This window comes from Papaver somniferum, chromosome 1 (genome assembly GCF_003573695.1).
Source record: "Papaver somniferum cultivar HN1 chromosome 1, ASM357369v1, whole genome shotgun sequence".
NCBI classification, from domain to species: Eukaryota; Viridiplantae; Streptophyta; class Magnoliopsida; order Ranunculales; family Papaveraceae; genus Papaver; species Papaver somniferum.
The window spans coordinates 238,460,195-238,486,157 of NC_039358.1; the positions used below are offsets into that span (position 1 = coordinate 238,460,195).

General features: G+C 36.7%; 3 protein-coding genes and 1 pseudogene across 3 annotated transcripts; all 4 read left to right on the forward strand.

The window, feature by feature from the left end:
* Positions 1–1,979: 1,979 nt before the first annotated feature.
* On the forward strand, positions 1,980–5,266 carry LOC113320706 (probable mediator of RNA polymerase II transcription subunit 37e). Its single transcript, XM_026568602.1, has 2 exons — positions 1,980–2,376; positions 3,251–5,266. The coding sequence occupies exons 1-2, from the start codon at positions 2,145–2,147 to the stop codon at positions 4,927–4,929; spliced, it is 1,911 nt and encodes a 636-aa protein (XP_026424387.1). The 5' UTR covers positions 1,980–2,144; the 3' UTR covers positions 4,930–5,266.
* Positions 5,267–5,414: 148 nt separating this feature from the next.
* Positions 5,415–8,795, forward strand: LOC113320724 (annotated as a pseudogene).
* Positions 8,796–14,262: 5,467 nt separating this feature from the next.
* On the forward strand, positions 14,263–17,156 carry LOC113320763 (heat shock cognate 70 kDa protein-like). The gene is made up of 2 exons (XM_026568662.1): positions 14,263–14,669; positions 15,144–17,156. The coding sequence occupies exons 1-2, from the start codon at positions 14,462–14,464 to the stop codon at positions 15,929–15,931; spliced, it is 996 nt and encodes a 331-aa protein (XP_026424447.1). The 5' UTR covers positions 14,263–14,461; the 3' UTR covers positions 15,932–17,156.
* Positions 16,127–16,861, forward strand: LOC113273727 (heat shock cognate 70 kDa protein 2-like). The gene has a single exon (XM_026523359.1). The coding sequence runs from the start codon at positions 16,127–16,129 to the stop codon at positions 16,859–16,861; it is 735 nt and encodes a 244-aa protein (XP_026379144.1).
* Positions 17,157–25,963: the final 8,807 nt, after the last annotated feature.

Genomic DNA, 25,963 nt, shown 5'->3' on the forward strand with positions numbered 1-25,963 from the left:
CTAAAGATCTATCGAGGCAAACTTCAGAAGAAATTTTCACTCTATTAAATTCATCAAACTTCTCCATAATGCTAGCCAGCTAGGATGGAAACTAAAATAAGAACACTAGAGCTAATGAATTAACGGTCGTCTAACATCAATCATTTTGTTTATAAAAAATACCTTCATAAAGTTAAGCATCAAAAGCATAACACAAAGTAAAGTAAAAGTGTCCCAAACATGGCTTGCATCTAACTATGAATGTATGCATACAAACCCAAAAATCCAATTTAAATTACGATGTCATTTTCTTGTTCCGAAATGGGCCTCTTCAATTCGTTTAGTCATGGTTGTTAAAAATCACTCATTAAATAATCAACAGGTGTACGTCAATGTGCACGTTAACGACCAACAAGGTGTACAAACTATGTAAACATTAGGAATCAACTATTGTACAATTGTGAACATTAAGTATTCAATATTAAAAGGCCCCTCTGGAGAAAACTTAATTAACCCATTACGGTTTCAATAAAAACATGAAGCGAAAAGGCTACTAAGACTGTTACAAAAAGTTTAACTGTTTCGAAAACGGGAAAAAGTACACTGCTTAGAACTAGTGTAGTAAAAATTACACTGTGTACAGCTGGTGCATAAATAAGTACACCTCCTACAATCGGGAGAATAAAAGCAACGCACATAAGAATTCTACCAGATTATCTTCACCGATTTTACAAGGAAATGAGTAAATGGTTAGAGAGGCTACATGTGAAGAATTTACATTGCCAACTTTACTATTGTGAGATGCAACTCGTTTTTCTACTGCCGATGTTGTTACCTATTGAAAAAAATGTAAGAAATCAAGCCAACATGGGATGAAAGAAAACAAAAGACAAATAAAATAGATAAACAAGGGTAACGGGAAAAATAGCCGTGAGCATAAATAGATTTTGCACACCGACTATTCAAAATAGCTTTTATACTACCGGTGACTCTCTACGTAGCTAAAACTACTGAAAAGATATCCTGAATTTTTTTTGTTAATGATGCCAAAAAAACCTATGCTAATGATGCCGAAAAATCTCCGGAAAAGATATCCATAAAAAAATTGTTATAGACATGGATGGAACAAAAGTCCTATATATGAAACAAAAGTTAAAAGTGGAAGTGAGTCCATTGTTGAAATTTTCTTCATTTTCTATGAGTCTCTTAGATATGATCCTCATGATCTTCAACCTGAAAAATAAAATATTAGCCAATCAGTTTCTTTGAAGAAAAACATATAAACAAAAAACACTAAATTGCAAAGATATGCCCAACTTCAAAAACAACAACATGTGTACAACTATGTACACCATATTAACAACGTGTGTTTTAATATGCACACATTAATAATTCCATCACTACTATTACCACAATTGCTACATGTAGAATCAAAATATAATGATATAGAAAAATATCTCTAAAAGAGCAAAAAAAAAAAACAAAACAAGAAAAATCAAAAGTTATTAGTGTGTACATCCACGTAAACATTACCAATAAACAGGTGTACCACTATGTACCCACTAAAAATCCACATGTGTACAATTATGTACACATTTAAATCAACATATGTACAATTATACATACATCTAAATTACTTTTGTTCCGCCTGCTGTACTATTTGAACTTTGCAATACAACTGCTCAGATAGTTTCAAAATTGTTTTTTACAAGTATTTTTCTTTGCAAGTGTTCCATGATTTGGAATCAAGATAATCTAAACTAACTAATGGAAGTGTAATGAAATCTTTCTCGTAATGTGAGTCTAAAGTAACTAATGGGAGTCTAAAAGATCGATCCTACCATTATTACTATATTTTTTTAGTGATCCAATAGAGTACCCCTCCATCTGATGGCGAGATGTCAACTGCCATACCATGACATCATCATCTCTCGACACGTCTCCCAAACCGGACTTGAAATTAGTTCCAGACGAAAAAAAATATAAACCGATCTGGCATCCATATATTCCCGCTTCCGGTAAAATTTCCCCACTTTATTCATCTCTCTCTTTCTTCGATTATAAAAAGTAAACCCCTCTTCTTCTTCTTCTTTCTTCGGTCACTACTTAGGGTTTACAGATCTGCAACTTTTAGGCTCAGAATCTGAGGATTGAAGTATTTTACCATGGTAGGAAGACTAGGAGATGGAGGAGGAGGAACAGCAACAGCAATAGGGATCGATTTGGGTACAACTTACTCATGTGTTGGTGTATGGCAAGTTGATCATGTCGAGATTATTGCTAACGATCAAGGAAATAGGACTACTCCATCTTATGTTGCTTTTACTGAAACTGAACGGTTGATCGGTGATGCTGCTAAGAATCAAGTTGCTATGAATCCTACCAACACCGTCTTTGGTAAGAAGTTTCTTATCTAGGTCTTACATTAATCAATTTTATTATTATGTCTAAAAAAATTGATCCTGTTAGGTTATTGTGTTGTCAATTTTGAATTGATTTGGTATCTGTAAATTATTGTTCCATTTTTGGATTTTGCAAAAAAGAATCGAAAATTATACTTGTGAATTCGACATGAGGCTGTGCCTATACAAGCTCTGGAGTTTGTACCCCTAATTCTTATGTGGAGTGTGTTCAGCTATAGAAGCTATTGGTGATTGATTATGTATTTCTCACTTTTCGGGATATGCTTGTCTACACTGTAGATGTATTTTATAATGATTTCGCATTGTGTTTCTTGTTATTTGTGATATTGTGTAGTGCGACCAGGTTCGTATTCTCATCGAACTGGTAAAATATTTGTTTGTTCTGTCAATTGCTGGGTATTGTCCGTTCCTGAAGTATTTGGGTGTATATTAAGTTCTTCCAATTTTGCATGCTGTTTGTTGTTGATTGTTCCTGAAGACATCAATCAGGTGTAGAAGTGTCAGCTAATACTTATTGAATGAGGAGGTCATTGGCCTCTATGATTATGGTTGGCTGCCAAAGGGAAACAAACACTCAATCTGTGTAGTTTGAGGAGAGTGTCCTGCTGAACAAGCTCCCCCTTGCTTAGTGTCGATGTTTTTTTGTTACTTATCCTACACTGTTCTAGATTGGCATTGTGCATATCCATGATAACCTCATGGGTTCAATCAAATTAGTTTTTTCGTTTTCTCAATTGTGGGTAATGTTGTAATTGTTTGAAATTTTTTAAAGAGAATAATACATCAACACTTCTCATTTAATGTCAGTATCTCGTGATCGTATTCTAAATATGTCTTCTTATTTGTAGATGCGAAACGTTTAATTGGTAGGAAAATCAGCGATACCTATGTTCAGAATGATATGAAGCTATGGCCCTTCAAAGTCATTGCTGGGGAAGACGAGAAACCGATGATTGAACTCAGTTACAAAGGCAAGGATATACAGTTTTCAGCAGAGGAAATATCATCCATGGTTCTCATTAAGATGCGAGAAACTGCTGAAGAATATCTTGGTTCAACTGTTAAGAACGCTGTTATTACCGTCCCTGCTTACTTTAATGATTCTCAACGTCAAGCTACTAAGGATGCTGGTACAATTGCTGGCCTTAATGTAATGCGAATCATCAGTGAACCAACTGCGGCTGCAATTGCTTATGGCCTTGAAAAGAAGGCAACCAGTGATGGTGAGAAGAATGTTCTTATCTTTGATCTTGGCGGTGGTACCTTTGATGTGTCCATACTCACCATCAACGGGAGTGTTTTTAATGTCAAAGCTACAGCTGGAGATACCCATCTTGGAGGAGAGGATTTTGATAACAGACTGTTGAATCACTTTGTAGAAGAGTTCAAGAGGAGGCAGAAGAAGGACATTAGTGAGAACCCAAGGGGTCTTAGGAGGCTGAGAACAGCATGTGAGAGGGCAAAGAGGACCCTGTCATCTACTACTCGCACAACCATTGAGATTGATTCGTTGCATGAAGGAGTCGATTTCCAAGCGGCCATTACTCGTGCTAGATTTGAAGAGTTAAACCTAGATTTGTTCAGAAAGTGCATGGAACCAGTTGAGAAGTGTTTGGAGGATGCAAAGATGGACAAAAGTGCTGTTCACGAAGTTGTTCTCGTTGGTGGGTCCACCAGGATTCCAAAGGTTCAGTCTCTATTGCAGGATTTCTTTAATGGAAAGGAACTCTGCAAGAACATCAACCCTGATGAAGCTGTGGCTTATGGTGCTGCAGTCCAAGCTGCTTTTATGGGTGGTGAGGGTAATGAGAAGGTTCAGGACTTGGTGCTGGTGGATGTCACCCCTCTTTCTCTTGGTGTTCATACACGAGGAGGTGTTATGGATATATTGATCCCAAGAAACACAACAATTCCCACCAAGCAGGAAAAGATCTATAGCACCTTTGTGGACAATCAAAGTAGTGTGATGGTCAAGGTATTTGAGGGGGAGAGAACTAAAACCAGTGACAATAATTTGCTGGGTGAGTTTGTGTTAGACGGAATTTCTCCACAACCACGTTGTGTTCCTCACTTGACAGTATGCTTTGAAATGGATGCCGATGGTATATTAAATGTGTCTGCAGAGGAGAAAAAAACAGGGAAGAAGAATATGCTCACAATCTCAAATAACAAGGGAAGGTTGTCGACGGCTGAGATTTCAAGGATGGTCTTAGAGGCTGAGAAATACAAGTTAGAAGATGAAGAATACAGGAATAAAGTCGAGTCAAGGAACTCCTTTGAGAATTACGCATATAGCATGATGAATACGATTGAAAGTCTTGGATGGAAGATGGCATCAGTAGACAAGAAGAAGATTGAGGATGCGGTTAACAATGCCATTGTATGGTTGGAATCTAATGAACTACCTGAGGCAGAAGTTACAAATGACAAGATGGAGGAGTTACGAAATGTATGCAACCCTATCATGTCTAAGATAAACAAGCAGGGTGGAGCAGGTGCTGAACCCAAAATTGAGGAAATCTTCTAAATTCCATCAGTTAAGTTCTTTCTTTTGTCTTAACAGCATCTTTTTCATTTTTCTGGTCCTGTCTTATAGTTCGGCATTCTCGTCCATAGCTAGGCTAATATGCTTTTTTATCTTTTATACCTTTAGAAAATTAGATCAAATCTCTGCTGATTACCAGGTGGTCTTTATGTGCCTTTTATGTGCACTTTTGTCAGGTTTAATGTAGAAACTCTATTACAAAGAAAACCCTGCAAGAAGCAGAATTGCAGTCGTAGATAGTAATCTTATTAGCGTTTACAGACTATTAATATTTCTCAGCATGATTTCCACTGGTGCAGAAAGATTATTTATTTGTTTCTATCTTGTTTTGGCTCCCACCTATGTTATTTTCCTGCAAATTTGATGCTGAAGCAGAGTTCAAGATTGTGAACCCATTTGTAGCACATTGCTGGCTGTGTAATAAGGGTCACTCTTTTTACACATTCTTGACATCTCTCATTCTGAATCTTTTTCTCCCTGTGGCTTGTTCACAGCACATTATTCAACAGTTTTTATAAGAAAAAAAAAATGCAATTTTGTCAATTAATACTTTTGTCAGCGTTTTAGTTACAGATCTGAACAACAGAAAATATCAATCTGCATATCTTAAAACTTAGATGGAACCTTCGCCCTTAATTCAAACTGAAAGGGATAGAATGTCATCTGACTTGCTATACTCCGACTCAAAAATAGTTAACAAAGGTTAATTTTGCACACCTTATCCTACAAACCTGTCTGTGTTTTTTATCTAAGACCCGACTCAGGCCAAGTCCAAGTCGCATGATGTGAATACATTTATGTGCCTTCATAGTAAATTTAACCATGAAAATGATATTTCCTATTAAAGAACTGCTGGATCCAAAATCAATTTAACACCTATCCGGACGTCAAATGAATCGCAAACTAAAATACAAGAAACATTTTGGCATCCGAACATTTCCCGCTTCCGGAAGTTTTTGCCATTGCTTCGTATTTCTCTCTGATCCTAAATATAGCACCACTCCACTGTCTGTAAAATTAAAACCCCATCTTTTTCTTCAGTCCGCTCTCTTCACTTTTCATCTAAGATCTGAGTTGGTGTATAGATCTAGAAACTAGGCTTCTTCAAAACACAATCCTGATCTCCTTAATTTACAAATGGGTGGAGTAGCAGCAGCGATTGGGATTGATTTGGGAACTACATACTCGTGCGTTGGTGTATGGCAAAACGGCCGTGTTGAGATCATTGCTAATTAATGATCAAGGAAATACAACTACTCCTTCTTATGTTGCTTTTACTGATGATCAACGTTTGATCGGAGATGGTGCTCTGAATCAGGCTGCTACGAATCCTATCAACACTGTTTTTGGTAAGACTTCGAGAATTTGATTTTGATTATCTAAAATTTCATCATCATTTTTGTTGGTGTATATTAGTAATTTTATAGTTTTATACGTTCTGCAATTTGATCCAGTTGAGTTTTGACCTTGAGAGCTTGTATTAATCCGGACACCGTGTATGGTGGTGGTTATGTAATTGCAAACCACTTTGAGTTGTGAAAGACATGATCTAGACCAATTCTTGTGAACTGGGGGATATAATGTGAAAGGCAAGCTAGGAGCGTTAAGGGGGCGCCTAGCTAATTGAGTGCCCGAGGCGCCAGAAATGTGAGCCATTACCTTTTCTATATCCCATCATATGATTCAGACTATTCTTATGGTTGGGAAGGGGACCCAAACACTCCGATCTTTATTCTGCAGCAACTGTGCCTTCTTTTATCATTGTTGTCTGTTACCTAACGTTGTCCTTATATTCACATTTCATGTAATGAAATTTGAAATTTGGATTAATTGTGTTCTGTCTCTCTTAATTGCTCGATAATGTTACGTAGCTTTTACAGTTGGCATCTCGATACCATTTCCTGAGTTTGTTTTCTTTTTATGTAGATGTGAAACGTTTGATTGGTAGGAAAATCAGTGATCCTGACGTTCAAAGTGATATCAAGCAATGGCCTTTCAAAGTCAGCGCTGGAGAAGACAAGAAACCAATGATTCAAGTCAATCACATGGGCAAGGTTAAAGCCTTATTACCGGAGGAAATCTCATCCATGGTTCTCATTAAGATGAGGGAAGCAGACGAAGCTTACCTTGGTTCAACTGTTACAGATGCTGTTATCACAGTCCCTGCTTACTTCAATGACTCTCAGCGTCATGCAACTAGGGATGCTGGTACCATTTCCGGCCTTAATGTATTGCGAATCATCAATGAACCAACGGCAGCTGGAATTGCTTACGGTCTTGATAAAAATGAATTCTATGTTGTTGCGAGGAATGTTCTTATCTTTGATCTTGGTGGTGGTACTTTTGAAGTTTCAATACTCAATATTAAAGGGGGTATATTTGAAGTTAAAGCTACATCTGGAGATACACATCTCGGAGGGGAGGATTTTGATAGCAGAATGGTCAATCACTTTGTTCAATATTTCAAGAAAAAGCACAACAAGGACATCAGTAGAAATCCAAAGGCACTTAGGAGGCTGAGGACATCTTGTGAGAGGGCAAAGAGAACTTTTTCATCTAAAACTCAGACAACAATTGAGATTGATGCTTTGCATGATGGAATTGATTTTCATGCGTCCATCACTCACGCTAAATTCGAAGAGTTGAACATGGATTTGTTCAAGAAGTGCATGGAACCTGTTGAGCTGTGTTTGACGGATGGGTCCACTAGAATTCCTAAGGTTCGGTCTCTATCGCGGGATTTCTTTAATGGAAGGAGACTCTGCAATAACATTAACCCTGATGAAGCTGTGGCGAATGGTGCTGCGGTGCAAGCTGCCATTCTGAATGGTGGTAGTGAGAAGGTGCGGGACTTGGTATTGATGGATGTCACCCCTCTTTCTCTTGGGATTGAGGTTCCTTGAGGTGTTATGAGTGTGATGGTCCCAAGGAACACAACCATTCCCACCAAGAAACACTGGGTCTACATGTCCAGCAGGAACAATCAAACTAGTGTGAGGTTTTCGGTGTATGAGGGTGAGAGAAGTAGAACTAGTGACAATAACTTGTTGGGTACCTTCAAGTTAGATGGAATTCTTCCAGCACCTCGTGGTGTGGCTAAGTTTCCAACATACTTCGATATTAATGCAGACGGTATATTGACTGTGTTTGCCGAGAACAAGGAATCTGGGAACAAGAATATGATCACGATTAAAAATACCAAGGGGAGGTTGTCATCCGCTGAGATCAAGAGGTTGGTTCTTGAGGCTGAGAAATACAAGTTAGATGATAAAGAACACGAGAAGAAGGTAGAGTTAAGGAAATCCTTTGAGACATATACATTAAAAATGATCAGGAAAATGATTTTGAATAATTGCAGACGGATGCTATCAGTGGATGATCAGAAGAAGATCCGGAATGCACTCTACAAGGCCACACGGTGGTTGGATAACAATGAACTTGGTAAAACAGATGAAATCAACCACAAGATGAAGGCATTACAGAATGTTTGCGACCCTATCTTAGCTAAGCTGTACCAGCAGGGTGATGCTGGTGGTGGTCCTTCAACAAGATCTATCAGTGCTCCATCAAAATTCCAGAAAATCATGAGATCATTTGGTTTCTTCTGATCACGTTTTATGCCTAGGCATAGGTGGTTACTGGTTTTCATTAATAGTCTTTAGGTTTTTATATTTTAGTTTCAAGGTTGCATTTTTCAGTGATTTGTTCACAGATTTTTTGCTCGGAACCTTTAATGCTTTCTCATACTATATGTTCAAAGTGAAATGCATTTACTTTTAGACATAAGAAAATAGTAAGGTTTAATGTAAAAACTCTATTACAGAGAACCCTGCAAGAAATTAATCTTATTTAGCTTTTAAAGACTATTTTATAGATCAATATTTCTCAGCATGACTTCCATTGGCGTGGAAAGTTCTTTTTTTTTTTTTGGCAAACCTGATGCTGAAGCAGTTCAAGTTGGGTATTGAGGTTGTGAAAAGATCAAGATTGTATATGCAATTTACCAATTAAAACCTTTGTCAATGTTATACAATTACAAGTAAAATTGATCTCAATTCACAAATTGATGACAGATAAATTTGAACAACAGAAAACACAAGACAAGATCAATCAAGGAGGATGATTTCATTGTCTAGTCTAGTATAATGAATGGTGAGAGCAAATTCTCCAAGGAGCACTACTTCAAAGTGAGCTAGTATGGCAAATTAGGGCTAATGTTATACACTACCTCAGCCGCACTGTCCACCTAAGGGGCTCAATTTTAAACATTAGGTTATTGAATTTTTTTGAATCAAATTAGACATTTGCTCAACGGGGCATTTTGCACCAACACCTCTGAGTCTGACACCCTAGCCTCGACTAGGCTTAAAGCTTACAAAAGTTTTGATGGGGGCAGAACTACATGATGACTATGACTAGCGTAAGCCAGCCCAACAAGCCAAAAAACCGTTTATTTTAGAACGAATTTTTGGGCACCACTCTCTTTCGGTGGGGACTATTATGTGATAAGAATATCTACCTTATAGTTATAAGGAGTGTCCTAAAGTGTGGAAATGACCACCTATATATATAACCACCTCCTTCCATCACCACGGCCGCTCACCACCACCGATCACCACCTACCACCTTCGCTACCACCGTCGCCGACCACCTCAAACCACCACCGCCACCTTTATGTATAGCTTAATCTAAATCATTAACAAAACAAAATCAAAATCGAAATTATAACAAACCCATTAATTTTCATTCGTTTTTGGTTGAAAAAATGAGAAGTAATCATTAAAATGAGTTGAAAATGGAAGTTGCAGATAAAACTTCGGCTAGGAATTTCGGGAAAATTTTTGTCGAACTAATCGAACCTGATGGAAACGAAGAACATCAAGGAAAGTTCGGCTATTTCGCAAAAAAAGAATTTATAGGCGCAGGTTGCCGAACTTAGTTTAAATGTAGTTTTTTCTTTCAGAGAAAAGTTCGGTTACGTCGCAGTTTTTTTCCCTATCCGAACTTTTAGTTCGGTTACGTCGCAAACATTCTTCCTAGACGAACTTTTAGTTTACGTCGCAAAAAAAAAATCCTAGCTGAACTGTTAGTTCGGTTACGTCGCAATTTTTTTTTGCTAATCGAACTCTTCTATGAAAACAAAAACTCAATTAAAGCTGAGTTCGGTACCTGTGCCTTCATAATCATTAGTCGAACTACACTAGAAGAAGAGTTCGGCTACCTGTTCTTCATATTTCGTAGCCGAACTCTATTATCATAGCCGAAATCAGTTTATAAAATTTTCATTTTTCAAAAGTTTTGGCAATTTAAGCAAGATTAACTAAATTTGAAGTATACCTAAGTACCAAAATCCTCATTTCGAAATCAACCATCTTAGGGAAAAAAAGAAAAACAAAACCCGCTTCTTCTCAAAACTTATTCTTCTAAAAACACCCGACTAATTAATCTAACCTCATTAATTATAAATTACTAATTATATAATTAATCATTACACTAACTAATAATTACATTAACTTATTTAACAAAGAAAGGTAAGTTTGGTATTAATATAAATATTTCGATAAGGGATGACTTAGGATTACTTCTAGTATCCACAAAAAAAAATGAATAATAGTCCCCCACCAAAAATGGAGTATTCCCCAAAAAAATCATTCTTGGTAAATCCCTGTTTTGAGTTGGGCCATATTATATGTGTCAATTTTAAGAACGACTTTTTGGGGACCATGGTTTTTTCGGGGGACCATGGTCCTATTAGGCCAACTACCCTATAGTTATAAGGGGTGTCCTAAAGCATTGAAATGACTAACCTACTCTTAACCTAATTTAATTTAAAACCAACCCAATAACCACCTATATATATATATAACCACCACCTCCTCCCACCACCTCCTCCCACCATCGCCTATTACCACCACCACCACCTCCGATTATCACCACCACCAACCACCGATTACCACCACCACCGCCGATTACCACCACCACCACCTCCGATTATCACCACCACCAACCACTGATTACCACCACCACCAACCACCACCACCACTATATATATATATATATATATATAACTTAATTTAAAACATTAACAAAGATATTCTCACGAACCCATTACTTGTCATTCGTTTTTGGTTGAATAAATGAGAAGTAATCATTAAAATGAGTTGAAAATGGAAGTTGCAGAGAGGTTTAATGGAGGTTTTTTTTCAGAGAAAAGTTCGGTTATCAAGAATTAGTTTTTTCTTAACCGAACTCAGAGTTCGGTTGATTCGCAAAAAAATACTTTTAACCGAACTCCTTGTATTAGAACAACACAAGTCCATAAGTTCGGTTCCTTCGCAAAATAAGGATATCACCGAACTTTAGTTTACGAAAATAATGAGAAGTCCACAAGTTCGGTTCGTTCGCAAAAATGTTAAGTTTTCTTTGTAACCGAAATCTACCTTTGAAACTTCGTAACCGAACTCTACCTAATTCGCCAAGAAATAAATTTCGTAGTAACCGAACGTTTGTCTAATTGCATATATGCATATATAAGCCCAGTTCGGTTGATTCGCAAAATGTGTTGAAGTTTGCGAACCAAATGAACTTCTAACACTAGGTTATTTTTGACATGCAGTTCGGTTGGGAACTTGGTTGCGTTGAAGTTTGCGAACTAACCGAACACACAAGATGTACCCAAATAAATTGTTAAGTTCAAATTTCGGTTACCTACCATTTTATCCTAGGTAACCGAACATTACACTGTACGACCAAAACCTCCATTAAGGAGCGGGTTCGGTAACCTGCGTGTTTGGAAAACGTAACCGAACTACACTTTCAGGTGTGTTCGGTTACATGTTCTTGACATATGGTAACCGAACTGGCCCAAATCTATATAAAAAATTTCATTTTTTTTGAAAGTTTGGAGCAATTCAACCAACATTATCTAAGTTTGAAGCCTACCTGGGTACCCAAATACCCTTCCTCCGGTTGTGGTTGGTAAAATCCATCGTTTTTCATGTTTTCCTTCTTCATCTTCTCTAACTTTACTCTCTCAATAATTCTACTTCTTTAAAAAAAAACCATCTGATTTTTTAATCTCACTAATTATCTTTAACTTAATCATCTCACTAATCATTACACTAACTATTATTAACACTAACTAATCATCACCCAAAATTAATCAGGAGGGTAATTTAGGTATTAATATAAATATCTAGATAAGGGGTGACCTAGATTTACTTCTAATGTCTTTACCCAAAATAAAACCATGGTCCCCCAAAAAAACCATGGTCCCAAAAAATCGTTCAATTTTAAGCTTAAGCTAGCCCAAATAGAAAATCAAGCCCACCCCGTATCCAATGTCCAGTTCCGCCACTTGATGGGTATATCTATGAATCCTGTTTTAGGGCATACCAAAAACTTTCAAGACATATTGAATAAAGACAAAACGGGTTATAGATAGTAAATTCAAAAGCCTCTTAACCAAATAATTTTGTAATGACAAATCTACCCTTTTAGTATTAGTGTTAATAATAGTGATTGATGTTAATAATCTTGATTAGTGATTAATGTTAATAATTAGTGATTATGATAATTAAGTTATAAGACTTTATGTTCATAAATTTGGGGAGGAAAAACATAAGTTAGGTTTTTTTTTTTTAAAGAAGGAGAAGGGGAAATGAGCCTATTCTAGATGACGAATACGTCGATGAGGAACCCAATGCTACTAATATACATGTATACTTCTATCTTATACTTAATTTCATTTTTGTATGTTAAAATCATCAAAAAAAAGTTTTTTTCACCCTAGTTCTGCGAACCAGGTATTGGTTCGGCTGATAATTATCCGCGGAACCTACCTGGTTATTATATATGATGAACAATTCGGCTCACTGAAGTGGTTAAAGTTATCGGCAGAACTTTTTTAATAACTCCTCAGCCTATTTTCTAGTTACATGTTCGGCTTGTTCAAATTTTCATAATAGGCCGAACCTACTCCAAGGAATTATGGTTAGAATGAAGTTGTGGTTCGACTCATTTACTTAATATCGAATTAGCCGAACCATATATCTTTTAGGGTTCGACTTGTATATTGAATATAATAGCAGCCGAATACCTATTGGATTTTAAAGAAAAAAGTTGATTTTGTACACATTTTGGGGTTCGGCTAAAAGCTGATATTTACTGTTTAGCCGACCTATTCATAGACACTTTCAGAATGAAATTTCAAGAACAGTTCGGCTCAAAACTCAACTCAATTATCTGCCGAACCCTCTACTTTAACTGTCAAAAACCATAAATTCTTAGCAATTTAACACATTCAATCGATGAAAAATAACGAATAAGAGATTCAATTTGTAAGAAATACCTTCTAATCCACATTTAAGGAGTTGGAGCTTCAAATAGTTGAATTTCCGATCCAATTTTTGGTTGAGTTACAGTTTTTACATCTTCATCTTTAATTGGTTCTTCTTTTTCAATTCATGGATTAGAAGAGGATTTAGAACGCCTGTCGTCTGCGTTTTTCTATATGTGATCCATTATATAGTTCAATTTAATGTTCAATTTAATCGATGATCAAATTTTCACGAATTGACAATTAATTACGGCGATGGAAAAAAATTCTAGAAAGGAGGGAGATGGTTCGGCTGGAGGAAGAAGAAGACATGTTTAGGATGGAAACATATTTTGTTTTTTGATTTTAAGGTTCAAGTGTATATAGGTAATTGAACTATCCAATAAATACCCCTTATAAAGTCATTTAAGATGGAAAAACTATTTTGTATGACTTGAAATTGTTTGGTACGCCCAAAAACATGGTTCATATTTATTTTTCTACGTAAGACCGCATAAGCGGTTAGTGCGGTTTTCTGCATCACATATGAAAATGAAAAAAGAAACGGTTTAATATTTGAGCTTGGCCAAGTCGTATACCGAGTCAAATTCAGACCCTTGAGTCAACAAAGAGTCACCATGTTAAACATTTTTTTTATTTTTTATTTATCATAAACTAAACTAAAGATGTCTAGAGATGACAAAATCCCCGAACGTGGATCTCTAGAAAAATGTGGCTCCATTCCTATTTGGTATAAAGAAAAAATCAATAAAATATCTGGTGATTGATCCATGGCATTCAGATAGACACGCTTCATCTTCGGAATGGGGTATAACTTTCCTAATTCTAAGACCTTTTTCTGGTACGCATTTAATCGGATGGGCGAACAACCTCTGGGTCCAAAATCACTTTAACACCTACCTACCCGGACGTTAAATGAATCGCAAACTAAAATATAAGAAACAATTTGGCATCCGATTATTTCCCGCTTCCGGAAACTTTTGCTTTCTCTCCATATTTCTCTCTGATCCTAAATATAGAGCACCACCCCACTATATGTAAAAACACCTCCATTCTTCTTCAGTCCTCACTTCATTTTTCTTGTATGATCTGAGTAGTAGTAGTGGTTGTTGTATAGATCTAGAAACTAGGGTTCTTAAAAACTCAATCTAGTTAATTTGGTTTTCTGTTTTACAAATGGGTGGAGGAAGAAAAGCAATTGGGATCGATTTAGGTACAACGTATTCGTGTGTTGCAGTATGGGAAAATGGACGAGTTGAAATCATCCCTAATGATCAAGGAAATCGTACCACTCCTTCCTGCGTTGCATTTACTGATACTCACCGTTTTATCGGTGATGGTGCTCTGAATCAAGCTGCTATGAACCCAATCAACACCGTTTTTGGTAAGATTCCAGGAATTGATTTCGATTATCTAGAATTTCATCATCATGTTTGTTATTTTACATTTATAGTTTTTGTTATGAACATAAACATTTGATATTTGATCCATTACGAGTATTGACCTTGATTGTTGGATAACCCGGACACCGCGGACGGTGGTTATGTAAAATAAACCACTTAAAGAGTTGTGAAAGACATATGTGTCCTGGTTTTTAAGACATCTGGACTAAATAATCCTTATGAAGCAGGGGCATGGGAGTACACTCCGATCTCCATTTTGCAGTAACCGTGTTTTCTTTTAGTGTGTTTTGTTATTATTGTTGTCCATTAGCGCTGTCCGTATGTTCAAATTTCATGCAGTGAAAATAAATCTGGTAAATTGTATTCTGTTTCTCTTAATTGCTCCATAATATACGTTGCTTTTAGAGTTATCATCTCGATACCAATTTTTCTGAGTTTGTTTTCAATTTATGTAGATGTGAAACGTTTAATTGGTAGGAAATTCAGTGATGCATCTGTTAAGAGAGATATCAAGCTATGGCCATTCAAAGTCACTGCCGGCTTTGACCAGACACCCAAGATTCTAGTCAAATACAAAGGCTGGTTTAAAATGTTATCACCTGAGGAAATCTCATCCATGGTTCTCACTAAGATGCGGGAAACAGCTGAAGCGTACCTTGGTTCGACTGTTACGGATGCTGTTATCACAGTCCCTGCTTACTTTAATGATTCTCAGCGTCAAGCCACTATAGATTCTGGTAAAATTGCAGGCCTTAATGTACTCCGAATCATCAATGAACCAACGGCGGCGGGAATTGCTTATGGTCTGGATAAAAAAGAGACCCGTGTTGGTGCGGAGAATGTTCTTATCTTTGATCTTGGTGGTGGTACTTTTGATGTTTCAATACTCACCATTGACAGTGGTATCTTCAAAGTCAAAGATACATCTGGAGATACACATCTGGGAGGAGAGGATTTTGACAGCAGAATGGTTAATCACTTTGTTCAAGAGTTTAAGAATAAGCACAACAAGGACATCAGTAAAAATCCAAAGGCACTTAGGAGGCTGAGGACATCTTGTGAGAGGGCAAAGAGAACTCTGTCTTCTACTACTCAGACAACAATTGAGATTGATGCTTTATATGAAGGAATTGATTTTCATGCATCTATTACTCGTGCTAAATTCGAAGACTTGAACATGGATTTGTTCAAGAAGTGTACGGAACTTGTTGAGCGATGTTTGATAGATGCTATGATTAAGTAGAACAGCATTCACGAAATAGTGCTTGTCGGTGGGTCCACTAGAATTCCAAAGGTTCAATCTCTATTGCAGGATTTGTTTAGTGGGAAGGAACTCTGCAAGAGCATCAACCCTGACGAGGCTGTGGCGTATGGTGCTGCGGTGCAAGCTGCTATTCTGAATGGCGAGGCTAGCGAGAAGGTGCAGGACTTGGTGTTGATGGATGTGACCCCTCTTTCTCTCGGCATTGAGGTTGAGGATGGTGTTATGCATGTTATGCTCCCAAGGAACACAACCATTCCCACTAAGATACAAAAGGTGTACAGGTCCCGCGAGGACAATCAAACTAGTGTAAGGTTTTCGGTGTACGAGGGTGAGAGAACTAGAATTAGTGACAATAATTTGTTGGGTACCTTCAATTTACATGGAATTCCTCCAGCACCTTGTGGTGTTGCTAAGTTTCCCACATACTTTGATATTAGTGCAGACGGTATATTGACTGTGTTTGCTGAGAACAAGGAATCAGGGAGCAAGAATACGATTACGATTAAAAACAACATTGGTAGGTTGTCGTCTTCTGAGATTAAGAGGCTGGTTCGAGAGGCTGAGAAGTACAAATTGGACGATGAAAAACACAGGAAGAAGGTAGAGTTAAGGAACACCTTTGAGACATATGCGTTTAAGATGAGGAGCATGGTCTATCTTAGCGGAGGGACTTTATCATTGGATGATCAGGAGAAGGTCGAGAACGCAGTCTACAAGGCCACACAGTGGTTGTCTAACAATGAAGTTGGTAAAACAGACGAAATCAACGGCAGGATGAAGGCATTACAGAACGTTTGGGACCCTATCATATCTAAGCTGTACCAGCAGGGTGATACTGATAGCAGTCCTTCATCTAGCACTGATGCACCAAAATTCCAGAAAATCCTGAGATCACTTGGTTTCTTCTGATCATGTTTGATGCCTCGGCACAGTTGGTTATATGTTTTCACTTATAGCCTTTAGGTCTTCATATCTTACTTTCAAGGTTGCATTTGTCAGTGATTTGTTCACAGATTGTTTGCTCGGAACCTTCAATGGTTTCTCATTGAATACTATATGTTCAAGTGAAACCAATTTACTTTTACAGTATTAGACATAAGAAAATAAGTGAGGGTATGAGAGGACAGAGATGTTTTCCTAAATGAAGTTTTCGTAACTTGTAGCTGCTAATTAAATACTATCCTAGAGAACGTTTATTGGATTGTGCAGTAAGCGTCGTGCCAGTAATGCAGATTCTTTTAGTCATTTAGTTATCATCGGCATTGCCATGTTTTCAATGTGAACAGTGCTTATTGATTTCGGATTTTATTGACCAAGTAAGTGCTGTTTCCATTGCTAGACAGTGGTATGCAGTCAGACTTCGAATCGCATATAAACAAAATGAAAGACAAACACTCCGGTCAATTTATATATATCGAGTCAAATTTAGACCCCTTAAGTCAACAAAAGAAAAATCACAGTACAGATGTTTAACGGTGACAAATCCGGGAAGGTGGATCTCTCTAAGAAAGTTGGTCCATTCCTATTGGGTGTGGTAGAAAAAACTTTCTTTTTGGTCCATCATACAAACGAACTCCCGGAATTTGGCACTGGAAGTGTAGAATAACTATGCCCAAACTCAATTGTAAGAACCCTAACAGCAATACAAGAAGTAGAAGCGCTTTCGTTTTTCCAGAAATAGAATCCAGAAACCACAGTGAGAAACAAAATTAGTTTGTTTTGCAAAAAATTAACTTTTCGACTTCTAGATGTCGTTCGAAATTTGATATCCAAACTGATTTCTGGGATTTTGAATTTTAGAAGTTAAAAAGCAACTCATACTGTGCTATCTAAACATGCTATAAATAATTGGGTCCAAAATACTGTATAAGAGAGGGTCGTTTATATGTTGTGCCGTTTAGAGTTGTTTTCAATTTTTCCATAAGTGGATTCTGCAATACTATTCCACCCTTACTTTGACGAGAACGGGATGCAGTGTCGTCTGAATCTGAATTATTATTTTCGACTAAAAATTTATAAAATCCTTTTTAAATATGGTAAACATTTGTGGGTTTGCTTAATGAGCTGTGATTTTGCACAAACACCTTTGAGTTCGAAAAACTGGCTACTGCTACTCATCTAGATAAATTTCTAAAACTACATATATTTTATGGGTATATCTTTTTTTCATAAAAAGATTAGACTCTCCGCGAATCAATTTTTTATCGGTGAATGGGTCATTTGACCAAGAAAGTGTTATTTATGGTTCAACTGGACGGATAAAATTAGGGTCTGGGTGAGATGGACAGTTAAGAAAAAAAATTCACACAAACTATTATTCCCCTCTTCTTCATTATCTTTTCCCATTTCCCATTACAAACCCATTTTTCTTCGTTAAAACCAGATCCAAACTTCCTATGAGTTCTCCACCATCGCCATCGACAAACAGGATCATCATCGTCACCACCACAAACACTAACACCACCAAGCTCTCTCGGATTTACCACTGCCGCCGTCACCATTACAGATATCAATAGGATCACAAATCGTCACCATCATTACTGAATGAACTCCATCATCGACATACCGATTGTGATTTATGTTATTCTAATTCGCTAATTTGTTGAAACGAATAGTATTATGTTGTTATCATCTATCCATTCAAGACGAATACATGTAAGTTTCTTAACCCTAATTCAAATTTTTCATTATGACTTTAGGAAAAGCATGTTTTTAGATTATGTGATTTAGTTTAAATAGCTTTACAATGAATTCAGATTTTTGGTTGTGCGTTAATTTCATGAGAGATATATGTATTGATATAGTTTGTTTTGAAATTGATTTGATCAATGTTAGTAAGATGAAATTGGTTTCATTTGTTCTGGATTGACCTGAAATTGTTTTTATCCATGTTATACTAGGATGAAACCAATATCATCCTGTTTTGCATTAACCTGAAATTATTTTCATCCATGTTATACTAGGATGAAACTGGTTTCATCTAGTTATAGACCGTGATATAATTGTATTTTCGTCAAAATACTCAGGATGAAACCAGTTTCATATAGTTTACTTATTGATATAACTTAATTTCGTCAAAATACTCAGGATGAAAATTTCATCTAGTTGTAGAATGTAATATAACTTTATTTTCGTTAAAGTATGCAGGTGGAAACCAATTTCATCTAGTCATAGACTATGATATAACTGTATTTTTATCGGAACATGCATGATGAAAATCAGTTTCATCCAATTTTAAACTTTGATATACCTAGATTTTCGTCAAAATCTGTACGATGAAATTATGTGCATCCTGCAAATGAAGCTAATATGGCTCTACAGCTTCGTCTTCTACATACCCTTGATATAATCAAATTCGATTTTCACTCCGTTTATTTCCAAATACGGCTTCACTTCCAACTGTAGCATTTGGAATCGTTACTAATTTTCTTATTTTAAACTTCAGATTCACTGGTCGGTGTCTTGGAATGGAAACAAATATGTATCCTTCTTCAGCATTGCTCGACCATAATAGAGATGACCATGAAACTCTTCCTGTAGATGAACTCGTTGAACAAGCAGATGGTTTCGCTGGTGTATCCCTGATAATTCAATCTTGCACCATTTTTGCGACTCTAGTAATTTACATTGCTCTGAAAAAAACAGTTAGAATCTGTCATTCCATTGCTCCCTACAGTCCTCTTGTCTAATTCTTTGTTTCAAGCAGTGGTCTTATAATAATATAATGATGACATTTGCAGATCTGTCATGTAATGATGACGTTTGAGTGGATTTTATTTGATAGGCACATTTTTGTCTTATATAATCTCAATTGTATATATTATTAGTGCTCGATTTTATATTTATTATGGCTTTTTATGTCCCTGTAGGTATTTTTGGAGAAATAAGCTTTTGCGGCGAAATTGGCTAAAAAAGTGGTTTTTGCGCTCGTGGGAGAAAATTACTATACAGACTCTCAATTTGGATAAGGGATAGCCTAATTACCAAGGGGTGACCAATTACTAAGGGGTAGCCTAATTACTAAGGGGCATCCATTTTCAGGCAGTTGCTAAAGGGAAACCACTGTTGGATAAGGGGAGGTCATCTTCTTCATTTAAAATTTGAATTTTGGAGGGAAAATAAGAACAAAATTAGGGTTGAAGAATTGAAGGTGTTCTAGGGAGATTCAATGGCTGAAATCAAATGGGTTTGTTCCTCTTGGCTAAACAGGGCTGGTAATGGTCTTATTTTTTCCCAGAATCAGCTAGATAATCCGCAAGTGATGAATCAAATTTTATAGTTTTTGGCGGGAAAAATATGCATGCAACTGGCAGAGTTGGGGATTGAATTAGATAAATTTCCAGAGTGATTCAATGGCTGAAATTGATTGGGTTTACTCCCTAGGCCTAAACAGGCCTGGTGAAGTCTTTTGTTTGAACCCAAATTGGCTAGAATAGCCGGAAAAAGAAATAGAAGTCAGGTTTTGCACGGGTCTCTGTATGACTTATTTTTGGAATTCTAGGAAGACTAAAGGCAAGAAACTCTTCCCAAAGATACATATCTATCTAAGGAAGATTTTGAGATAAGTGGGAAAGCTCAGAAACGCGTGAAACCAATTTGGGAAGAGATTATTGTCGTAACTGCCAAGAAAAGAAAAGAAGAGATTTCGAGAAGTTTTGGGGAGATTAAATCGCTCTGTTGGCTATAAGTTGATGGGAGTTCATAGAAGGGAGTCGAGACTTTGGGGGACCGAGCTAATGGCTTGGTGAAGTTGCAGAGGTGAAAATCAAGAGTTGCAGAGAAGACGTTTCTGCTGCTGAAGAACAACGTCGTAGAAAACTTCGCAACTTAGCAAGAAACCCTTACCTAATCTTTCAAATCCAATACCTTTGTAACAGCTTTGCAACAACTATTCCTGTTAGAATTTATTTGTAAGGGCAGCTTCCGTAACAGTGGATTCTGTAACAACTATATCTGTTACAGATTCACTTCTTCAATAAAAACACCTATTTGAGCCATGATTAAATATTTTGAGCATGTTTTTGACATGAGGAGCTAAACCCCAACACTGGGATGATGGAGGAAGCCCTATTTCACAATCACTTGGTAACTATAATTGATTCTTTATGACTTTTTCACTTGTTTTAATCGAATTATGATTTTCTTGATTAGTTTTGATTTTGTTTGATGTCGCATGCTGGTTTTTAGGAACTTTTGATGTGTCATGCTTGTGATTTACATCTAATGCTTTATAAAATCTATTTTTTGGAAAGAAAAGAGTCAACAAAAGAGCTAGAATTGTTATGAGTCATCATATGAACCAATTGAATGTGATTAGTGGTTAAATCCTAAGTCTCGGTACCTCTCGATATTCGTGACAACCTTGTAAATATATTTTTAGTATTTGTATTCTTAGTTCTTAAATCAAACCTTTACACAATCCGAGTTGAACGAACTTTACTACCACTTAAAAACTACATCAATTTTTGGCGCCGCCGACGCGGATTTGTATTAGGTTTTAGGTTTTAGATTTATTTTATTTCTTTTAGAATTTTTGTTCTCTTTTACGCCTTTGGTATTTTTCGATTCTTTTCAGATTGGAGCGAAGCTACAAGGAAAGAAAAAAGTACTATAAAAGGAAAGCATCGCCAAAGAAGGAAAGAAGAGAGGAATCCGAAAGGAGTGAGGAAGAATATTTTGTATATAGTTATTTTGTTTTATTTTTAGAAACTGTAAATAGGGTTTTAGTTTTTGTAATTTTTCTTTTTATTTTTGGACACTTTTTGGACTTTATTTTTGGACTGGACATTATTTTTTAAAACCCTACGGAAGGGTTAAGATTAAATATAAACTGTTTGCAGGGAAGGACGACAATTACGATACTGTCTCGGCCCCTCGTGTTCGGGTTCGTACACTGACATCGGAGTCGGTGGCCTGAGTCGACTTCAACGGTTCATCGCCCGTCTGGTACGGGAGGTAAGACTCTATCCACCCACGAATCCCCTGTCAGTGGGTTTTATTTTGTGTGACAACTCACACCCATGCAATAGAATGTCGAACTGGTATTACAAGAGCCAATACAATGAATATCCGACTGAGTTTCAAAATGGACGTTACTACTTTGACCATAATGTGAATAGTGGTTGGGAACATCAGCCTTTTCAAGGTTATGGCTCATACCTTGATGAGCCCAATTACTATCCACACACGCACCGGTCATACGAGCAAAATTCTTATATTTCTCCTTTAAAAGAGTCCCTCAGGAAATTAGAGGAGTCGACACGTAAGTTAGCTGAGATGAATAACTTAGTTTATGACGAAAGAGAACTTTCTATAGAGGAATCCTTCAAGTTGATAGCTGAGACGAACGAAAGAATTGCTCGAAATAATCTTAATTTCCAATACAGTGATTCCAATAGTACCCTTGAAATGAGGATAGTTATTTGCATAATCAAGATAACGAGGATAAAATTGGTAACACTACTTGTTTAGATGAGGTTCAACCATTTTCATGTTATTATGATGATTATGATGTAGATAGTGTTGATGAAGAATTTGAAATATGTAGGCATAGTGATCAGGAATTTGTTACTCCAAATGAACTTTATGATGATAGTGTTATTTCTGGTTCAGATCCCGATAATTTTAATGATTATTCACCTATTCAAAAGGACAAGGATTTTATTAGAGATACCACTTCTTTAGATGATGTAGTATTTCCTTTTGATTACGAAGTCGATAATGGTTTAGAGGAACGAGTTTATTTTGAGAATACCGTTTTAGAATCTAGCGGTTTAGAAACGATGGTCTTAAACGAAGAAAATGAACTCGTACAACTATTAAATATGAGTGAGGATGCGTCACTTGAGTATAACCTAGAAGAAGCAATTGACTATTTTCAGGATTCCAACGATCTAGAACTTAAGGAAATTGTAGCTAGTCTATCTAGAGATACCCAAAACTCTAAGTTTGGGGGTGATTATCATTCTCCATGTGCCTTAACTCTTAGAAAGGTCCCTCACTTCGGACTTGACATATGTGCCTCAGCCATTTTGCAAGATTATCTTCATACACGTTTTCCTGAACCTAGTGATGTCCAAAAGGAAATTCAGTTGTTAGAAACCCGTCCTCTGGTTGATGAGGTTAGACCAGGCTATGATACCAAGATCGACTTTGTTTTCCCACCAAATATTTTTCAACCAATTGTGCGAACGTATAAATATCAGATGTGTCAATTATTTAGTTTTGAGACTAAACCTAATTTCTTTAAGAGATTACGGTCGATACATTTGCTTAAGATTGACCACCAGTTTCATCTTGGTCGATTGTGTGAGTCAAAACTGATTGACTTTAAGGATCCTCAATTATTCAAGTTATTATTATGTGCTTTTAAATTTTTACTTGAGTTTCTTCAAACTCTAATACTTGAACCGGATCTTAGCTTTGAGGAATTCCAACCCATGAAAATATTTTATTTGGACCCAGTTATAGAACCTGAACCACAGCTAGATGTAGTTGCCTTAAACAGGAAACTAGACAAGAGTGTGCTTTATTTGTTTATTTTATTGACAGGTTGCAGATTCCTTTTATTTGTGATAGCTCTATTTGGTTTTGATGACCCACAGAAATTTCGGCTATTACTTTATGATTCTATGAGGTGACTAATTCTTTCTTAGTCTGGCTGAAGATTTTAAACTTAGAACTTCTTGGGAGGTAACCCAACATTCATGCGACGCGGTAATATCTTTTCTTATCTCTTTTGCTTCAAATGGTAACAGTTTCTCCTTGTTCATGCTTTTAATTTCATCTTTAGAACATTGAGGACAATGTTAGACTTAAGTTTGGGGGTATGGAAGAAACTTTTTAGTTGCAGTATGAATAAATAAACTCCAGAGCTTAGAAATTTATGCCTATTGAGGATTGCACTAACTAATCTAAGTGGATGGAATCATTTTGATCGTAGGAGTTGAGGAACCAATCTGATTAGATGGAAACATCTAGAAGAGTCTATTCATAAAAGCACAAAGCTCAGGTGTTAGAAATAACATGATAGTTTCACCATATCTCGTTGAGTCCTTTTCACTTCTATTTTTATTTTATTTTGTTTTTAAACCATGTTTCTCTAAGTGATAGGTGGGGCCCACGATTCAAGTTGTTACCAATGCTAGGGTGAATTAGAGTAATTGAGTTACAAAGAAAAAGAAAAAAAAATACCATACCAATTAGACCAAACAGATCAAAAAAAAAAATGAATGAAATGAAAAAGGTTAAAAAAAAATAAAAAAAAAATCAGTGAATAAAGTCGACCACTGGTTCCCTTGTATATGCCAGTTGTGTTGAACTAGAATTTGGATTATCGATCACTGGTTCCCTTGTATATGCCAGTTGTGTTGATATTAGTCAGACCAGTATCTCAATCCATTAGGATAGGTTCATTTTGGCGGAGGCCTTCAGACAGATATGGGAAACGCCGTTCACTTAGTAAACATCAAAACCATCTATGTTTTTCTCTATATCCATCTTCTTGATCTATCCATGTGATTAGTTTTGAATCCGGATATTGATGTCCATAGTGCGACTATCTGAGTAGAGCTCTGTCACTTTATATGAATTTTAGTATGCTTGAGTGCAAACTCGTGTACAGCAATTGGAATTTCGCATCAGGGTACTTCCTCCTGTACTCAATAAGTATGCCAACCAAGGAGATTCTTTAGTGCCTTCCAAGGTTCTGCCTAGATAGCTAAGGTCTGGAGTGTAAAGGTTTTGTAGGTATATCTCTTGTAATCCCTCCGGAGACAACACTCCGCCACTAGGGATACTTAGGGGTTTAAATGCTTATTGCATATGCTAAATGCAATCGACGATGCCTGCGTCAGTGAGTTAGGATTTTATTTTATTTAATTTACTCGAGGACTAGCAAGTAATAAGTTTGGGGGTATTTGATAGGCACATTTTTGTCTTATATAATCTCAATTGTATATATTATTAGTGCTCGATTTTATATTTATTATGGCTTTTTATGTCCCTGTAGGTATTTTTGGAGAAATAAGCTTTTGCGGCGAAATTGGCTAAAAAAGTGGTTTTTGCGCTCGTGGGAGAAAATTACTATACAGACTCTCACTTTGGATAAGGGATAGCCTAATTACCAAGGGGTGACCAATTACTAAGGGGTAGCCTAATTACTAAGGGGCATCCATTTTCAGGCAGTTGCTAAAGGGAAACCACTGTTGGATAAGGGGAGGTCATCTTCTTCATTTGAAATTTGAATTTTGGAGGGAAAATAAGAACAAAATTAGGGTTGAAGAATTGAAGGTGTTCTAGGGAGATTCAATGGATGAAATCAAATGGGTTTGTTCCTCTTGGCTAAACAGGGCTGGTAATGGTCTTATTTTTTCCCAGGATTGGCCAGACAATCCGCAAGAGATGAATCAAGTTTTATAGTTTTTGGTGGGAACAGTATGCATGCAACTAGCAGAGTTGGGGATTGAATTCGATCGATTTCCAGAGTGATTCAATGGCTGAAATTGATTGGGTTTACTCCCTAGGCCTAAACAGGCCTGGTGAAGTCTTTTGTTTGAACCCAAATTGGCTAGAATAGCCGGAAAAAGAAATGGAAGTCAGGTTTTGCACGTCTTTTTGGAATTCTAGGAAGACTAAAGGCAAGAAATTCTTCCCAAAGATACATATCTTTCTAGGGAAGAGTTTGAGATAAGTGGGAAAGATCAGAAACGCGTGAAACAATTTTGGGAAGAGATTATTGTTGTAACCGCCAAGAAAAGAAAAGAAGAGATTTCAAGAAGTTTTGGGGAGATTAAATCGCTCTGTTGGCTATATATAAGTTGCTGGGAGTTCATAGAAGGGAATCTAGACTTTGGGGGACCGAGCTGAGGGCTTGGTGAAGCTGCAGAGGTGAAAATCAAGAGTTGCAGAGAAGACGTTTCTGCTGCTGAAGAACAACGTCGTAGAAAACTTCGCAACTTAGCAAGAAACCCTTACCTAATCTTTCAAATCCAATACCTTTGTAACAGCTTT

What these genes read in the sequence shown, in the direction of transcription:
- LOC113320706 (XM_026568602.1), top strand. Translation starts at nt 2,145, where the DNA reads ATGGTAGGAAGACTAGGAGATGGAGGAGGAGGAACAGCAACAGCAATA. An exon ending in TCCTACCAACACCGTCTTTG is followed by an intron (nt 2,377 to 3,250) that starts GTAAGAAGTTTC and finishes TCTTATTTGTAG; the next exon opens with ATGCGAAACGTTTAATTGGT.
- LOC113320763 (XM_026568662.1), top strand. Translation starts at nt 14,462, where the DNA reads ATGGGTGGAGGAAGAAAAGCAATTGGGATCGATTTAGGTACAACGTAT. An exon ending in CCCAATCAACACCGTTTTTG is followed by an intron (nt 14,670 to 15,143) that starts GTAAGATTCCAG and finishes CAATTTATGTAG; the next exon opens with ATGTGAAACGTTTAATTGGT.
- LOC113273727 (XM_026523359.1), top strand. Translation starts at nt 16,127, where the DNA reads ATGGATGTGACCCCTCTTTCTCTCGGCATTGAGGTTGAGGATGGTGTT.